We start from the raw sequence: 19,936 nt of genomic DNA, 5'->3' as shown, positions 1-19,936 counted from the left end.
GAGATGGCATGTTGAGACACGTGAGGAGGATTCATACTGGAGAGAGAAATCATCAGTGCAAAGACTGTGGAAAGCGATTCTTTCGAAAAGAGACACTGAAGAGACACATGCTAGTTCACACTGGAGAGAAACCATACCAATGCTCTGTCTGTGTGCAACGCTTCTCCCAAGATGGAGACAGAAAACGCCATGAGAAGAGGCACTACTCTGGTGTCTCAAATTTCCTCGATTTATAATGCAGAAGTGGTGGAGGTACAGTAGCCTAGTGGTTAAGAGCATTGGGCCAGTAACCGAAAGGTTGCTGGTTCAAATCCCCAAACTTACTAGGTGAAGAATCTGTCGGGCCCTTGAGTAAGGCACTTAATCCTAATGGTTCCTGTAAGTCGCCTTGAATAAGATGTCATGTAAATTGTGTTTGGCTTTGCAGGAAGTGGGAATCTACCTAATCACTGTGACTTGATAATCTAATAATCTGTTAACTACAATGTTGGTGGCCTGGAATTGGCACCACAGACTGTTGAAGACACTCACAGACGGACTGTGTATTACTGTCTTCATAGCAGTATTTATTTTTTTCAAAAGTTGTTTATTTTAAATCAAGGGTTGTAACCAGTTCAGGGAACCGGACTTAAAACATGGACAATAACTACATTATTTGAGTAACACTAACCGAAAACGAAAGTGATCTATACTGTTCCGGAACAGAACCATTATTTTAAAAGCATGGGAACCAGTTAATAACATTATTTTAAGTTTTCCAGTCGTTTCCAAATCGTAAACAAAGCCCATATGCAAAGCCCTCTGTCACTCAAACTTATTCCAGCGTCTGCCTGCCAGTTGGAAGTCTTTGCCAGTGAGTGTATGTGTGTTTTGGAGACCTGCCCCTCCCCTCTGAAGCATAGGTTACTGTAGACTACTGATGACGTAACAAGTGTAATTTAAAAAAAATAGGCAGAGCTGTTTAATAAAATAATGGATTGATTTATTCAATTGGTCGGAACAGTGGAGAAAAAAAAGTAATGTTCAGAACGAAATGATTGGAAAATCATTTCAGATCCGACCCATGTTTATATATATATATATATATGTGTGTGTGTGTGTGTGTGTGTGTTCAAATACCAATTAAAACAATCTGTTCAAGGACATAACGTTAAGTCTGATATAATATAAGCAATTTTGGTGCCGCGATTACCATTTTCCCATTTACTATAATGACGGATCCTGTTTTCTGGAAACAGCCTGCAGTAATGCCGTCGGCCTTGAACTTCGTGAGCAGGGTGCAATTGTAAAAAAATATTTAGTCAGCCACCAATTGTGCAAGTTCTCCCACTTAAAAAGATGAGAGGCCTGTAATTGTCATCATAGGTAGTACACTTCAACTATGACAGACAAAATGAGAAACAAAATTCCAGAAAATCACATTGTAGGATTTTTTATTAATTTATTTGCAAATTATGGTGGAAAATAAGTATTTGGTCACCTACAAACAAGCAAGATTTCTGGCTCTCACAGACCTGTAACTTCTTCTTTAAGAGGCTCCTCTGTCCTCCACTCATTACCTGTATTAATGGCACCTGTTTGAACTTGTTATCAGTATAAAAGACACCTGTCCACAACAGGTGCCATTGGATATTTACCATATCGAGACAAACAAACCTTTTACCTTGTTATAAGTAGACATAATTGCAAATTATTAAATCCTTCCAATAGAAATAAAAACAACTATTTAGTTATGAATTTAACTTTAATTAAATGAGTTGAATCTTCACATGGGATGATTTCACTGAACAACAAAAGGGAATATTGAATTATCCCTAATGATCCATCGCATTTCCCAAAAACGTTTTCAACATACGTCTGAAAATGATAATCTAGAAACTAAAGCTTTGGTTGTCTTCCTCTCAGGCTTCCATGTCTTTTCCCTGGACCTCCTCAATGTCCACCTATTGAACATCAGACTCTGAGGCCTCATCTTCACTGTCACTTTCCAACCTTTTTGAGGATGTCAGGCTCAAAAAGCTTCAAATTTGCCCGGATGGCCACCAATTTTTCAACCCTTGTATTGGTCAGCCTGTTGGGTGCTTTGATGTGTGTGTTGTGTCTCATTAGTGTGCAAGATCTTGAGAATCAGCTCTACATGTGATGGAGGAATGTACTGTACCTGCAGAGGGTTGCAATTCCATTGAATTGGGGATAGTTTAACCAAAATATGTCACAAGACCTAGAATTACCTTATGTATATCCCACAAAAAAAGGTTAACTGTTCTAAGCAATTTTTTGGGATGAATCTACTTCCCATTGGAAAATTACCGTAAAGTTTCCAACCCTTTGCGACTCTACTCTCTTCTCATGATTAACAAACTATAGTTTTGTCCTATATTTTAATTTATTTATATTTTTAATCCCAACCCCCATCCTCACAGGAGGCCTTTTGCCTTTTTGGTAAGCCGTCATTGTAAATAAGAATTTGTTCTTAACTGACTTGCCTAGTTAAATAAAATAAAAATAGCCACTCCATAGACCGATATTTCACTGGATGTATAAATGTGAAGCATCTGCTTGGGTTTCCACTCACTACCAAATTTGGTAGTTATTTCTATAGGAAGCCCAGTAGCCGGCAGTGGGAGAAGATGGATTTTGGCCGACATAATGCTAATTTTCTAATCGATTAAACATTTGATCTCAATACAATTTTATGTTCCCAAAACTAAAATGTTACGTTTTGTAGACTTTACCCTTTTGCTAAAGTAAAAAAAAAAAAAAGAAGCTTTGTTTAGGAGTGCAAAGGCAAATTGAGTTGCACACGCACACTTCCGAGTAGACGTTCCCTAACAGAAATATGCACATGAATGCTAGAACGCGCAAATAGGATTGTGCTTGGTTTTGCCCATCTCCATGCCTGTTCTGCCCAATATGACTCATTTGTTCTGTTTGAAATGACGGACTGTCATCTATCTTGGTTTAGTTATAAACATATTTGGCCACTCTGTCCTGGAGTGGGAGGGGTCAGAGTCCAAATGTGCATTCGGGCATTCTGATTGGTGGTAACCAGGAAGCCAAGAGAAATCACACTAACCGGACTGTGGGGAAAGTCACAGGCATGGGCTTTTTAAAAATGTTCTTTCACTTCCATCAAATCTAACAAAAAGCTTTTAATTGCTACCAGCAAAAGCTGACAAACTGTTATGTATAGAAGAGCACTGCAGACTTCTTTGGTTTGCAGCCTCTGGTTTTACCCGCACTCCTTCTGTTGGGATACAAAACACACAGAGAAAATGGCAGAATTTGAGGGGGAAGGACTGCCCCACAAAATGCAGGAGAACCAAGGTGAAGAGGAGCTCAAAGAAGATATTGAGCCAAGCAGGATGCAAGATGATGCAAAGTTGAAAAGAAAAGCTAAATGAAGGTTCACAAATGTGTACAACACCTCATTGAAAGACTACAAAGACTTCACCATGACCAACAATAGATGAAAGGAGATTCTACTCTTAAGAGTTTGGGCTAACACATTTGCTGGATGAAATAGAAGAATTTGAGAGATACGTTAGACTGAGAAAGAAAATGAAGGGGAAGAGTGGGGATGCATTAGGAATACAAACAAATACTCACCACACTGTCCTGGCTGTCTGGCTTCATAAAATACAAGAGTCTAACTGTCCAAAGGTAAAGACCACTTCTACTGTAGATAAACCTTCTCTAGCCTAGATCACTACCCAGTGGGGCAAAACCCGGTTGAAAATACTTATATGACTATTTTTATGAATTTCTTTTTTTATATATATATTTTTATTTCACCTTTATTTAACCAGGTAGGCTAGTTGAGAACAAGTTCTCATTTACAACTGCGACCTGGCCAAGATAAAGCATAGCAGTGTGAACAGACAACACAGAGTTACACATGGAGTAAACAATAAACAAATCAATAACACAGTAGGAAAAAAAAGAAAAAAAGAGTATATACATTGTGTGCAAAAGGCATGAGGAGGTAGGCGAATAATTACAATTTAGCAGATTAACACTGGAGTGATAAATGATCAGTACGTCATGTGCAGGTAGAGATACTGGTGTGCAAAAGAGCAGAAAAGTAAATAAATAAAAACAGTATGGGGATGAGGTAGGTAAATTGAGTGGGCTATTTAACGATGGACTATGTACAGCTGCAGCGATCGGTTAGCTGCTCAGATAGCAGATGTTTAAAGTTGGTGAGGGACATAAAAGTCTCTAACTTCAGCGATTTTTGCAATTCGTTCCATTCACAGTCATCAGTCATCAGCAGAGAACTGGAAGGAAAGGCAGCCAAATGAGGTGTTGGCTTTAGGGATGATCAGTGAGATACACCTGCTGGAGCGCGTGCTACGGGTGGGTGTTGCCATCGTGACCAGTGAACTGAGATAAGGAGGAGCTTTACCTAGCATGGACTTGTAGATGACCTGGAGCCAGTGGGGGTGGCGACGAATATGTAGCGAGGGCCAGCCGACTAGAGCATACAGGTCGCAGTGGTGGGTAGTATATGGGGCTTTAGTAACAAAACGGATGGCACTGTGATAAACTGCATCCAGTTTGCTGAGTAGAGTATTGGAAGCTATTTTGTAGATGACATCGCCGAAGTCGAGGATCGGTAGGATAGTCAGTTTTACTAGGGTAAGTTTGGCGGTGTGACTGAAGGAGGCTTTGTTGCAGAATAGAAAGCCGACTCTAGATTTGATTTTAGATTGGAGATGTTTGATATGAGTCTGGAAGGAGAGTTTACAGTCTAGCCAGACACCTAGGTACTTATAGATGTCCACATATTCTAGGTCGGAACCATCCAGGGTGGTGATGCTAGTCGGGAGTGCGGGTGCAGGCAGCGAACGGTTGAAAAGCATGCATTTGGTTTTACTAGCGTTTAAGAGCAGTTGGAGGCCACGGAAGGAGTGTTGTATGGCATTGAAGCTCGTTTGGAGGTTAGATAGCACAGTGTCCAAGGAAGGGCCAGAAGTATACAGAATGGTGTCGTTTGCGTCAAGGTGGATCAGGGAATCGCCCGCAGCAAGAGCAACATCCATTGATATATACAGAGAAAAGAGTCGTCCCAAGAATTGAACCCTGTGGCACCCCCATAGACTGCCAGAGGACCGGACAACATGCCCTCCGATTTGACACACTGAACTCTGTCTGCAAAGTAGTTGGTGAACCAGGCGAGGCAGTCATTAGAAAAACCGAGGCTATTGAGTCTGCCGATAAGAATACGGTGATTGACAGAGTCGAAAGTCTTGGCCAGGTCGATGAAGACGGCTGCACAGTACTGTCTTTTATCGATGGCGGTTATGATATCGTTTAGTACCTTGAGCGTGGCTGAGGTGCACCCGTGACTGGCTCGGAAACCAGATTGCACAGCGGAGAAGGTACGGTGGGATTCGAGATGGTCAGTGATCTGTTTGGTGACTTGGCTTTCGAAGACCTTAGATAGGCAGGGCAGGATGGATATAGGTCTGTAACAGTTTGAGTCCAGGGTGTCTCCCCCTTTGATTGGGGGGGTTGACTGTGGCAGCTTTCCAATCCTTGGGGATCTCAGACGATATGAAAGAGAGGTTGAACAGGCTGGTAATAGGGGTTGCGACAATGGCGGCGGATAGTTTCAGAAATAGAGGATCCAGATTGTCAAGCCCAGCTGATTTGTACGGGTCCAGGTTTTGCAGCTCTTTCAGAACATCTGCTATCTGGATTTGGGTAAAGGAGAAGCTGGGGAGGCTTGGGCAAGTAGCTGTGGGGGGGAGGAGCTGTTGGCCGAGGTTGGAGTAGCCAGGAGGAAGGCATGGCCAGCCATTGAGAAATGCTTGTTGAAGTTTTTGATTATCATGGATTTATCGATGGTGACCGTGTTACCTAGCCTCAGTGCAGTGGGCAGCTGGGAGGAGGTGCTCTTGTTCTCCATGGACTTTAGTGTCCCAGAACTTTTTGGAGTTAGAGCTACAGGATGCAAATTTCTGCTTGAAAAAGCTGGCCTTTGCGTTCCTGACTGACTGCGTGTATTGGTTCCTGACTTCCCTGAACAGTTGCATATCACGGGGACTATTCGATGCTATTGCAGTCCGCCACAGGATTATTTGTGCTGGTCAAGGGCAGTCAGATCTGGAGTGAACCAAGGGCTGTATCTGTTCTTAGTTCTGCATTTTTTGAACGGAGCATGCTTATCTAAGATGGTGAGGAAGTTACTTTTAAAGAATGACCAGGCATCCTCAACTGACGGGATGAGGTCCTTCCAGGTAACCCGGGCCAGGTCGATTAGAAAGGCCTGCTCGCAGAAGTGTTTTAGGGAGCGTTTGACAGTGATGAGGGGTGGTCGTTTGACTGCGGACCCGTAGCGGATACAGGCAGTGATCGCTGAGATCCTGATTGAAGACAGCGGAGGTGTATTTGGAGGGCCAGTTGGTCAGGATAACGTCTATGAGGGTGCCCTTGTTTACAGATTTAGGGTTGTACCTGATGGGTTCCTTGATGATTTGTGTGAGATTGAGGGCATCTAGCTTAGATTGTAGGACGGCCGGGGTGTTAAGCATGTCCCAGTAAGGGTCACCTAACAGTACAAGCTCTGAAGATAGATGGGGGGCAATCAATTCACTTATGGTGTCCAGGGCACAGCTGGGGGCAGAAGGTGGTCTATAACATGCGGTAACGGTGAGAGACTTGTTTCTGGAAAGGTGGATTTTTAGAAGTAGAAGCTCGAATTGTTTGGGCATAGACCTGGATATTAAGACAGAACTTCTAATGTTAACATGCATGAAACCAAGGCTTTTACGGTTACAGAAGTCAACAAATGAGAACGCCTGGGGAATGGGAGTGGAGCTATGTGCTGCAGGGCCTGGATTAACCTCTACATCACCAGAGGAACAGAGGAGGAGTAGGATAAGGGTACTGCTAAAGGTTATAAGAACTGGTCGCCTAATGCGTTCGGAACAGAGTAAAAGGAGCAGGTTTCTGGGTGAAGAAGAATAGATTCAAGGCATAATGTACTGTACAGACAAGGGTATGGTAGGATGTGAATACAGTGGAGGTGAACCTAGGCATTGTGTGACAATGAGACAGGTTTTTTATCATTTAGACCATGTGAGGTCACCGCATGTGTGGGAGGTGAAACAAAATGGCGAGCTGAGGCATATTGAGCAGGGCTGGAGGAGTGAAATAAGACTATCACTAACCAAAACAGCAGTGGACAAGACATATTGACTTTAGGGAGAGGCATGTGTAGCCGAGTGATCATAGGGACCCGTGGGTAGCTAGGCGAGCTGGAGACACAGCGGTTCAGACGGGCCGGGGTTAGCAGGCTAGCAGAAGGGCCTTAGGGGGACGTCGCGATGGAAGAAGTCTGTTGCAGCCCCCTCGGACGGTTACGTCGGCAGACCAGTCGTGTTGGATCGGCAGGACTCACTGTAGGCAGTAAAAGGGTCCAGGCCAATTTGCAAAATAGGTATTGTAGCCCAAGAAATTGGCTAATGGTCCTCCTCAGCTAACAGTCCGATATGCTCTAGACAGCTAGCGGGCCGCGGCTAGCAGGCTAGGTGATGGGCCTTCAGGGGAAGTCGGGACGGTGGAGCCTATTTGAAACCCCTCGGGCGGATTACGTCGGTAGACCAGTAATGATGGAATCGGCGGGGCTCCGAGTCGGCAGTAAAAAGGGTCCAGGCCAATTGGCAAAATATGTATTGTAGCCCAAGGAGTGGCTGATGGACCTCTTCAGCTAGCTGGGAGATGGGCCTAGCGCAAGGCTAGTTCCAGGCTCACTGGTGCTTGCTTTGGGACAGAGACGGTTGCCACTCGGATAGCAGCTAGCTAGCTGTGATGATCCAGGTGAAAAGGTTCAGAGCTTGCGGTAGGAAACCGGAGATGTGGAGAAAAAGCAGTCCAGTATTCGCTGGGTTGAATCGGGCTGTGCAGACTGACAGGAGTTGAACGGGCTACGGTTAGCTAATGACCGCTAGCAGTGGCTAACTGACTACTAGCTAGTAGCTAGTTAGCTGGCTAGCTTCTGTTGGGGGTTCCGTTTCTAAAGTATAGAAAATAGGTGAGGCGGGTTGCAAGAGAGTATGTTGAAATTGAGGTTAAAAATATATACGGAATATATACGAAGGAAAAAAATATATATACACGGGACAAGACAAAGACATCTGAACTGCTACGCCATCTTGGATGAACTGCAGTTCAGTCACAGTGGGTACAACATCTCCAATGCACTTCTTTATAAACTCACTCACCGAGTCAGATTATAGGGTGATGTTGTTCTCTGATGCTGACCGGAACATATTCCAGGCCGCGTGATCAAAACAATCTTGAAACGTGGATTCCGATTGGTCAGACCAGCTTTGAATGGTTCTAGTCACTGGTACTGTCACGAACCCCGCTTCCTGAGTCTGTGTTTGCCTGTGTTTCTGTCCTGGAGTATGTTTCCGGTGTCCTGGAACGCACCCTGTCTGGTTGCCGGGCAGATTAGCTTGTTGGGAGATCGATGTTCACCCGCACCTGTATCCCATCAGTAATCTGCACACCTGTCCTGATCATCACCTCTCCCCTTCAAAAGCTCTGACCTGACATCCATTCCCTGCCGGATCGTTAGCCATGAACAGTATGTTGTGCCATAGTATCAGCCTCAAGTTGGATAGAATTTGTTTTGTTGTTTTGTATGTCTTGCTTGCCTTCAACTTACCTCCGTTTGTTCTGTCTTCAGTTACTCACCCGGATCATTTACCCCATTCCCACCTGGTCATCGGAGGATTCCGCTTCCCCATTGGATCCACCTATTTACTCCTATCAACTCACCACCGCTGCCCGCTACGCCACCTGGATGTATCTACCCACTCACATTCACTTGTAAATAAATACTCACCTTCTTCCTACTCTCCTTGTCCTGGTCTGCTTCTGGGTTCGATTTTGAAGAAACGTGACAGGTACATCCTGTTTGAGTTTCTGCCTATTAGATGGTAGGAGCAAGATGGCATTGTGGTTGGATTTGCTGAAGAGAGGGTGGAGGAGGGCTTTGTATGCATCGTGGAAGTTAGAGTAGCAGTGCTAGAGTATATTACCCCTGCACGTAGTGCAATCAATATGCTGATATAATTTAGGTAGCCTTGTTCTCAAATTTGCTTTGTTTAAATCCCCAGCTACAATAAATGCAGCCTCAGTTTACATAGAGTCCAGTGAAGTTCCTTGAGCGCCGTCTTGGTGTCTGCTTGAGGGGGAATGTACACAGCTGTGACTATAACTGACGAGAATTCTCTTGGGATGTAAAATGGCCAGCATTTGATTGTAAGGAATTCTAGGTTGGGTGACCCGAAGGATTTGAGTCCCTGTATGTTGTTATGATTACACCACGAGTCGTTAATCATGAAGCATACACCCCCACCCTTCCTCTTCCCAGAGGGGTGTTTATCTCTGTCGGCGCGATGCATGGAGAAGCCTGGTGGCTGAACTGATTCCGACAACATATCCCGAGAGAGACATGTTTCTGTGAAACAGAGAATGTTACAATCTCTGATGTCTCTCTGGATGCGACCCTTGCTCAAATTTCTTATACCTTGTTGTCAAGAGATTGGACATTGACGAGTAGTATACCCGGGAGCGGTGGGCGAGATGTGCATGTCTATGGAGCCTGAACAAGAGGCCGCTCCGTCTGCCTCTTTTCAGCGGCGCCATTGTTTTAGGTCGGCTTCTGGGGTTAGATCCATTGTCCTGGGTGGAGGTCCAAACAGAGGATCCGCTTCGGGAAAGTCGTATTCCTGGTCGTAATGTTGATAAGTTGACGTCGCTTTTATATCCAATAGTTCTTCCCGGCTGTATGTAATAAGACTTCCTGGGGTAACAATGTAAGAAATAATACATAAAAAAACAAAATATACAGCATAGTTTCCTAAGAACGCGAAGCAAGGCGACCATCTCTGTCGGCGCCATGTGGTAATATGGTCATAACACTGTCATGGCACATTTAGACCTGTTGTGACATATATTGCGTTATTTTATGACACCTACATCAGAGTGCAAAAACCCACAAACCCTACCAACAAGGAAAAACATTCCATTACACCATAGCCTACGTGTCGACAGTAAAATAGGATGTTAAATTATCATTCTAATTGTGCACACATTGATGTCAGACATGCACCTACCCCAATTCTCTGTTGCTGATGACTGGGATGAATGCTGGAGCAGTGTATTTTCTTAGTCCAAGTAAAGTGAGATAGGATGGTCATAATGCTTCATGACAGTGTCATAAAGTGTATTTTCTACAAGTTGTTTAAAAAATGATGAAAAAACATGACTGTAAAGAATTCTTAACCACAAAAACGAAGGGTTTAAGAGACAAACTTTCAAATGAAAGGAAACGTCTTGGTAGGGAAAAAACTCATTTGAATAAATGTGGGTTTTGACACTCTTATGTAGGTGTCATAACCTGCCATAAAATAATACAATATACTGTATGTCACAACAGGTGTCACAACAGGTTTAAATATACGGGTCATGACAGTGTTATGACCAAATTATGATGGATAATGTTCTCTACACAGATCTTTACAAGATATCCATTGTTCATAACAGTTTGTGGAGGGCTGAAAAACAGTTTGCCCCTACAGCCAATTCTGTTCAATCAAAAGAATTTCGACAGAAACATGGCTGAGATGCAAAGAAATTTCAAGGAAAGAGGGTACAAAAATGGTCAAATCAATACTGCAGTTGATAAAATCCAAAACAAATCGAGATGTGCTCTTTCAAGGACAATCTCGCCTAAATAATAATTATTGCATTCTCACTACGCGCTATTCAAAGTGCTCTGAACAATGTTGGATTCTAGTTTGAAATATACGTATTCGGGTTACTGTATTAGAACTGATTGATTATTATACTGTATTATTGTTTAATGAATGTTCATGTTGGGGTCAATGGAGGGATAACAACTAGGTGTATGGGATGTTACTGAGTGAGGAACGGACCTTACATTCTGTTAGAACATGTTATTGTTGAATCTCATGGATCCTTGGGAGAGAGGAAAGGGGTAACCGCCTGGTTTCAGTCACTGTTAAGGCAGCAGTGAATTAGGGAGGAGTGAGGAATTCAGGCCGAGGTCAGGTCAGGTCAGATGAAGTGAGAAGGAACAGTCACCACTTAAGTTCCTGCTAAATATATGCAGTTTGGGGTTGTAACCGACTTCAGTGGGAAAATGATCACCTTCGACGACCACTGGCACGCTGGAGAAGTGCGCTCTTTACGGATAAATCTCAGTTTCAACTTTACCGGGCAGATGGCGTCATGTGGGCGAGCGATTTGCTGAGGTCAACTTTGTGAACAGAGTGCCCCATGGTGGCGGTGGGGTTATGGTATGAGCAGGCATAAGCCTCAAACAACAAACACAATTCAATTTTATCGATGGCAATTTGAATGCACAGAGATACTGTGACGAGATCCTGAGGCCCATTGACGTGCCATTCATCCGCCACCATCACCTCATGTTTCAGCATGATAATGCACGGCCCCATGGGATGCTCTGGATCGACATGTATGACAGCATGTTCCAGTTCCCGACTACATCCAGCAACTTCGCACAGCCATTGAAGAGGAGTGGGACAACATTCCACAATCAACAGCCTGATCAACTTTATGCGAAGGAGATGTGTCACACCCAGTGGCGATTTAGCATGTAAGTCTTGGTGGGGCAAACAAAACATAAAATGTTGGATGCATGCCAGCAAAGCCACTACACTACACAACACTAAACAATACATTAATTGCACTATAACGGTGACAAACGGTGCCCACAAACTGTTAGAGCCTACATAAAGCTGCCCAACAGCAGAGTCCCAACAGCAGAGTCCCAACACCAGTCCCAACACCTTACCACTGCTGCACCTGGCTATCAGCAAAGCCTTGTCTGGCAGCGAAACAGTTCATTCAGCCTAATTTACTGCCCTTATAAAAACATAGGTGATATGGCTGACTTGCTTAAACAAATGTGGTTTCTACTGACAATTGAGATGTACAAACTATGGCATAAGGGGATGACAAGCGGATAAGAGGCAATCCGTAATTTCGATTAAGACATTAATGAGCTAGCTAGGACGGACGTGGTCAATATAACTATTTGTTCAGCACTTTTGAAATGTACAGCAACAGAATTCAGAACATGGGCCATTCTTACATTGTATACCAAGTCAGAACTGTAGGATAAATAAAGGGGCTATATAAGCAGACAATGAACGCTCTTACAATATTCAATGATTACATTTCTCAAAAACAGGTTATAGGCTACATGTGCACCACCAAGTCAGAACCGTAGGTGAATTTAAGAGGTGAAAATAGACCAAATGATTAGGGTGAGGCACATGGGCCACTAACAGCTTACTACACAACATAAACGTAGTATTACTTTCTAATCTACAGTACACATATCTCCCTGGCATATTACATCATTTATGCAGCAGCATACAATACATTTTTGGACTCACCTTGTTGTGCTGTGCTCACTTGAACAGGAAGGTGGCGCGGCTGTCCATCGTGGGAAAATGTTGTCATCAAACTTTGTCATCAAAGTCTGGCATCCTCTGGATTCATGGTGCTTTCAAGACAACTGTAAAGTCAAAAGAAAGAAAAAAGGTTGAATCATAATGACGTCAGTGATCTTCAGGTTGTAGCTCTAGAAAGAGGTCCGAATTCCAGATTTACAATTCCAAGTTGGGTGAAAGTTTTTTCCCAGTCGTAGCTCGTTTTCTCTGATTTCCCAGTTGTCTTCAACTCACTAAAGTCAGATTTTGCAGTTGTTTTAAGCGTGGCACAAATCCTGCTTCATTGACAGCATGGCCAATATTGAATGTTTATCATTTTAAACTAGGAAAAGAGACCCTTAATCTTGTCCAATGGCCGATGAGCACCGATACGTTTTATCTATAATTTCTCTTAATTATTTATCTTCATATGACAAGGATTAAAAAGAATTTGCCAGTAGATTATCAACTTGATTTATGATGATGACTGCTAGCTAAGATTTTGTCCAATCAGTCCAATCAAAGCTACTGTAGATATTAACGTGACTTTACGTCATTTTATCTGTGGCCAGTGACCTTGAGCCTCCTTGGATGGGCACTTCTAATGTAACTCTGGCAGCACCCAAGGGGCTTGAATTTTTGAGCTCTACCCTTAGACTTGGCGGTGACGCAGTGTACCCATGAGTGACAGAACACTAAGCCAATCACAGCGCAACGCTCCGTATTTTCTGCTAGTTTGCCCCACCACCACAGAAAGCACTGAGCTAGGCTGAAACACCTGCACTTTGGAGCTGCCTTACACAAGAAAACAAAAAAGAGACCATGTTTGTACAAGGCTTTATTAACTAAATGATAAATTTTTTCACATTGTTTGCAAACTGATATGTGACACGTATTAATGTCAAAATAAAAGGCAAAAACAGGCAGCCCCCCCACCCCCCCAAAAATATTTTATTTTATTTTTTGCAAAAATGTGGGGCACAAAACAGGCGTCACCGTGACACTGGTCACACCAGATACTGACTAGTTTTCTGATCCACGCCCCTACCTTTTTTAAAAGGTATCTGTGACCAACAGTCATGTGAAATCCATAAATTAGGGCCTCATCAATTGACTGATTTCCTTATATAACTGTAACTCAGTAAAATCTTTGAAATTGTTGCATGTTGCGTTTCTATTTTTGTTCAGTATACAATCAAGCCGTTAAAACCCGTATATAACCCAACTCTTGTTTTGCATTGTTAATGTTGATGATAATCTAATTTCTCTTCTCAGTGGATTAATAATTTGGAGACAGGCGTCAGGTACAGCTCATGGTTTTACAACGTCCAGGAGCTAAATGCATTATTACCGCCAACTTCGCCCAATTCACATTTCTAATTGACCACCCTGACATACCAAGCTAGAACTGGCCCTGCGTTTCAACCGATAGCCAATGTAGGCTATAATACCCTAGCAGGGCTATCTGAACTTTCCGAGTGGGTCAAACTCCTTTTAGCCTTGCTGTAGCCACTCTGGTTTGGCTGTCCTCGGCATAACCAAGTGTTCACATATCGTTCTGGGTTCCACTGCGGAAGAGTAGAGAGTGGGTCCCATGGAGTTTTATAAACGTCAAGGCAGACACACGTTTAATTGAATTTTTTCAACATTCTGATTGGCGAAAGTGGTCAAGCCTCAGACAGGCCTCCGCCGTGCATACACGTAGCCTATAGTTCTTCATCATTTTTGCCACAGGCAGAGAGAAGACACGGAAGAAACAACAATTTTCCTTCCTCCCGGCTGCTATACATATTTATTTTGTTTGTCATTTGATCGTTTTTCATGGAATTGTAGATGTAATTAAATATAATTTGGAATTTATCAGAATACATTTTCCAGAAATAGTTTTACCAGTTTCTTATATCCTCAGATTGGGAAAAAGTGAGTGAGCCCCTCTCCTCCGCGCTCAGGCACCCCGACACCCCTGCACTATGTTTCCTTACCTTAAGTGTCCACAGCAGCACAAGCAATAATATAAATACATCATATGAGGAACATACTCAGTTGGGGTAGATGTTCACATTGAAATTAGACTAACTAATTATGGTATTGAGTATGCGATGAAGTTTCCAAATTTAACATACTATAAACCTTAATCTTTTCGCATACTCAAAATGCTTATTTAAAACGCAAGTACGGTATTCAGACGCAACCAGTATTTCAAGATGATGGCTGACGGGGTACTGCAAGCTGGTGGAGCAACTAAATTATCTTTATAACTTATTCTGTGTGCGATATTAAAACAATTGGTTCAAGGACATAACGTTGCATCTTGTGTAATAAAAGCAATTGTTGGTACCATGTTAATCTTTTTTGCGCGAATATTGACCATTTCCCCATTCACTATAATGGGGATCCTGATAGGATTCCTGTGAGTGGGCAGAGACTAATAGAGAGTGACGGAAATAATATGTGCTTCAGTAAGGTAGTTTTATTGGCATTCATACAGTAGCTATGGTTGTCAATTGTACTACAAAAATGGATCTAAAGTCCCAGAAAAGAGAGGTTGTGGTGGCAGCGGCTGGTACATACTTGGGATTGCGAGGTTTTACTGCAGAACAGTTGCAGGGGGTGTTGAGTGGTAGTGTTCTGTCCTCCCAGGCCGTTGGTAGGGTAATACAACAACAACAACAAAAATATTTTTTACTCTCCCCAAATTGTATAGGACCATATCACAAATAATTGAATGTAGGTAGGCCATGAATGGCCTCAAACTCCAGTACAGTAGGTGGCGGTGTATGCATCTTAAATTGGATGCGATACACCAACACAATCCCGAAGAAGTGGCATTTTGACGTTTCAACATGCATGTGATTTGTATATCCGATCTAGTCGTCTAGATTCGTTTTCAATCGGTAGTTTAGCTTTCTGTGTGTGTCTTGTTCTTTCTAAACCTCATCACGCTGCGTCTGGTGTGGAGAGAGGACTACCTAACCAGCCAGTGGGATAGATATGCAGTAGCAACAACAAGGATCGTGTGAAATGATGGGCTTTTTATTTTTGTTTCACTACGAATCAAATCTAACCAAAAGCTTAAATTGTTACAAGAAAAAATAGACAGCTGTTGTGTATAGAATAGCACAGCAGACTTCGTTTGCAGCTTGTGGTTTTACCCACACCCTATCTGATCAGATACAAAACGCACATCAGGGAAAATGGCGGACTTTGAGAAGGACGAAGGACTGCCCCAAACAATGCAGGAAAACCAAGATGACGAGGAGCCTCAATATACTGATGACGCTAAGCCAAGCAAGACGCAAGACGACGCACGTTTGGAGGAAAGGGTAATTGAAGAGGTCAGAAGGTACAACAATTTGTACAACACCTCATTGAAAGACTATAAAGACTTTACCATGACCAACAACAGCTGGAAGGAGATAGCCAAAACTCTGAGAGTAGAAGAACAGATTTGCAGGACGAAATGGAAGAACTTGAGAGACCGATATGTTCGACTGAGGAGGAAAATGAAGGGGAAGAGTGGGGATGCAGCGTCAGAAATACAACCACAAATACTCACCACGCTGTCCTGGCTGTCTGGCTTCATTAAACACAAGGAGACGAAGGTAAAGACTACTACTGTCAATGAACCTTTTCTTGCCTAGATCACTAGCCTATGGTGATCTCTCGGCCTAATGACAAACAAAGCATCATTATCATGTTGACACTGTTAGGTATTTCAAACGATTAGACCTAGCTACTACTGTACACATGTAAGTTATTTGTTCAGGTATTTATTGTATGCTATCTATTCTAATTTGGACTTAAATGTATCGAAAAGTAGACTATATTATTACAAAACGAATGTTTTAGAGAACAGAGACGGTAGGCCCACTAGTAATTATGCCATTTTTAAATGTATTTCCAGGCAGAGGAGATGGACACCCCAGAAGACCTGCAAGATGACAACCTGATCGAGCGGGAACACTTCCACAGTTCTAATAATGAACAGCAAGATGGACATTTTGTAGTTCGGAGTAAAATACGAGCTAGAGCTCCCGGAAAGAGAACACCATCACATAGCAAAACAATACAGGAGAAGGAAGAGGAGCCCCTAGATACTGATGACTCTGATGATTGGACCGAGGGTTTCAGTCCTGGAGGAGAGAAGCCACACTACTGCTTTGACTGCAGTAAGAGCTTTAGAAAAGTGAGGGATCTTATAAGACACCAGAGATCACATACTGGAGAGAAGCATCACCACTGCCCTGTTTGTGACAAAAGTTTTGCTCAATTAGATAAGCTTAAATTACACACAAAAAGACATATGAAAGAGGAACATGTCACACGGCTCGAACAGGCTGGACTGAATGTAGACCGTGTGAACACACCGCAGAGAACAGCCAGCAGAGGCAGGCAGAAGAGTCAAATTCGAGCATGTGCACCAGGGGGGGAAATGGTCCAGTCACAGCCAGGCAAAGACTCGCTTTGCAAAAGTTCTGTTAGAAAGAATCAACACGTAGAAAAAGGACAACAACCCCAAACATCACAGGAGAATGAAGAGGATCCTGAAGATACTCCTGAAGACTGGACCGAGAGTTTCAGTACTGTAGAGAAGCCCTACGTCTGCTCCGACTGCGGTAAGAGCTTCAAACAAGAGAATCGTCTTATAAGACATCAGAGAACACATACAGGAGAGAAGCCTTACGACTGCCCTGACTGTGACAAAAGTTTTGCTCGATTAGATAATCTTAAATTACACCAAAAAACACACATGAAGGAGGAACGTAATTTCCACTGCTCTGACTGTGTGAAAAGCTTTGTCCTATTGGAACAGCTTGAAAAACATCAGCTAACACACAAGAAAAGTTACAGCTGTTCAAAGTGTGAGGAAAGGTTTTCAGACCTGGTTGACTGGAAAGCACACTTTTTAGTACACAGAGAGATCCTCCACTGTCCTGACTGTGACAAGCAGTTCTTGTACAAGGGACTTTTTGAAAGACACAGGAGAACACATTTGAGAAAAATAGAAACATTTCTCTGCACAATATGTGGGAAGGAGTATCGCAACATCAAAATACACATGCGAGTACACACTGGAGAGACACCGTATCACTGCACTGAGTGCGGGAAGAGTTTTCCATACATAAAATCGTACCAAAGACACATACTAACACATACCTCTGGAGAAAGAGCAACCTATCCTTGTTTGGAATGCGGAAAGACATTTACTCGCAAAGATGGCATGGTGATGCATGTGAGGAGGGTTCATACTGGAGAGCGAAATCATCAGTGCAGATACTGTGGAAAAAGATTCTTTCGAAAAGAGAAACTTAAGGTACACATGCTAGTTCACACTGGAGAGAAACCATACCAATGCTCTGTCTGTGGGCAACGCTTCTCCCAAGATGGTGACAGAAAACACCACGAGAAGAGGCACTACTCTGGTGTCTCAGATTTCCTCGATCTATAATGCAGAAGTGGGGTTGCAGGAAGTGGGAGCCTACCTAATCATTGACAATCTAATAATCTGTTAGCTAAAATGTTAACAGATTATTAGGATTTACAAAACCCTATTGTTTTTCCTTCTGACCTCTTCAATGACCTTTTCCTCCAAACTTGCGTCATCTTGTGTAAGATTTACAAAACCCTATTGTTATGGGAATTTTAATGTTTGTGCTTTTCTTATAACTAATTCCTGTGTTCTATTCATGTGCTGTTCTATAAACCAATTTCTGTGTTCAACCAATTTCAAGTGGTTGACTCTTATCAGTAACTGCAATTTGGCAGTATACCCAGACATTGTTTTGAGAACAAACAAAAAATATCTCAGTTTCAAGGTCTCAGTTTAGAGAGAAGCCTCGTGAGGTGTTAGTCTGTCACATGTTATGAACCAGTATTGGTTAATATTGAATTAATTATGCTAAGTCATGCAAATATAATTTGTCTGTGTAGAGCCATATATAAGACAACTGCTGGGACTGCCCAAAAAGAGCTCCTGATTAACATGTGTACTATGGTGCATTGAGTTAGTTGGAACCTCTCCAGTGCGCTGACAAATGAACAATGATTAATTTAAGGTTGACTTTGAGTGTTCTTGTGTAAGAATTTCCACAAATAATTAGTTCCACCTGAAATTGACCCTGAAAATATTACTATTATATATTTTCCCATTAAGCAATTAAAAATGTGTGCAGTAATTTAGATTGGAGTCTGTGCCTCGCTAGCAGTAATAGATATGTGCATGCAGGAAGCCTGCTTGCTGGAGTGCATCGGTCAACTTTCAATACAGCAGTTGGGACAGAGCGCAGGTAGTCACACAACAATACAGCTGGAAAACAAAGACAGTTTCTCAAAATGTGCACAAAAAAACTAAGAAAATATTTGACTGCTGTGGTAGTTCCTGTTCTCCTGCAATCTTGTTTTACATTTGTAAGTAAAGCAGTGGCATGTTTGGGAGATGAACATCAAGGAAATATGTTCTAAACAGATATCAAAATGGATTATGGTCATTGTAGTTATTTACCACGTTTGAGTTAAACTAGGTTGAATATTTTTTAAATAAAAACTCTGCCTCCCAACTCTGTGGCAGCGTAGCCTAGTGATTAGAGTATTGGACTAGTACCTGAATGGTTGAAAATTCAAATCCCTGAGCTGACAAGGTACAAATATGTAATTCTGCCCCTGAACAAGGCAGTTAACCCACTGTTCCTAGGCATCATTGAAAATAAGAATTTGTTCTTAACGGACTTGCCTAGTTAAATAAAGGTACAAAAATAAAAAATAAAAATGGATCCTGACTTGATTTCTGACTTGAATGATTAGAGAAACAGTGCGTTAGGCTCACATACACAAAACAAACGAAATGCAATTCAAGTAATTGAAGCGTCGTCGGTTAATTAGTTGTTTAATAACAAAACGAAATGTTGGTTAATCGCTCAGCACTAGTAGATTCTGACTTAAATATTTTACTGTGAGTTATTGTTCTGTTGTGTCCGGCGTGCCCACATTATGCCAATCGTAAATTTATTTTATATGCTGACAGTAATTGTCATGGTGTGTTGCGGGCCCTCTGGAAAGTCCTAAAATATGCCCCTGCCGTAGTGGTGGAAAAGGATGCAAAGTATGAGCAAGTTGCTCTTTTTTGAAGACATCGTGCGTGCGTGCATGTTCGTGTGCGTGCATGTTCGTGGGTGGAGTCATTTTGGGGGGGGGGGGCAGCGGACTCTTGCGTTACGCCCACAGAGGAGGTCCGCCTTGTGTAGTGTATATATCCATTAGGTGGCTTGAGGAGCCAGATTAGTTTACCAAGCAAAATTGGACGAAGCACTATTTTCTTTACTCTAGCTAGCGACGAAATTTGAACTTCCGGATCCGGTGTTAGATGCCCTTTTTTTATACAACGGGTGGTTCTAATCCAAAATGCTGATTGGTTAAAACCGCATTCCAGCCAGTGT

General features: G+C 42.6%; 1 protein-coding gene across 1 annotated transcript; it reads left to right on the top strand.

The window, feature by feature from the left end:
• Window positions 1-15,308: 15,308 nt before the first annotated feature.
• Window positions 15,309-18,228, top strand: LOC109890565 (zinc finger protein 271-like). Its single transcript, XM_020482491.2, has 2 exons — window positions 15,309-16,105; window positions 16,408-18,228. The coding sequence occupies exons 1-2, from the start codon at window positions 15,698-15,700 to the stop codon at window positions 17,950-17,952; spliced, it is 1,953 nt and encodes a 650-aa protein (XP_020338080.1). The 5' UTR covers window positions 15,309-15,697; the 3' UTR covers window positions 17,953-18,228.
• Window positions 18,229-19,936: the final 1,708 nt, after the last annotated feature.

The sequence above is a fragment of the Oncorhynchus kisutch genome, linkage group LG5 (genome assembly GCF_002021735.2).
Source record: "Oncorhynchus kisutch isolate 150728-3 linkage group LG5, Okis_V2, whole genome shotgun sequence".
Classification (NCBI taxonomy): Eukaryota; Metazoa; Chordata; class Actinopteri; order Salmoniformes; family Salmonidae; genus Oncorhynchus; species Oncorhynchus kisutch.
Note: the sequence above shows the minus strand (reverse complement) of the source record. Positions and strands in the feature narration are given on the sequence as shown.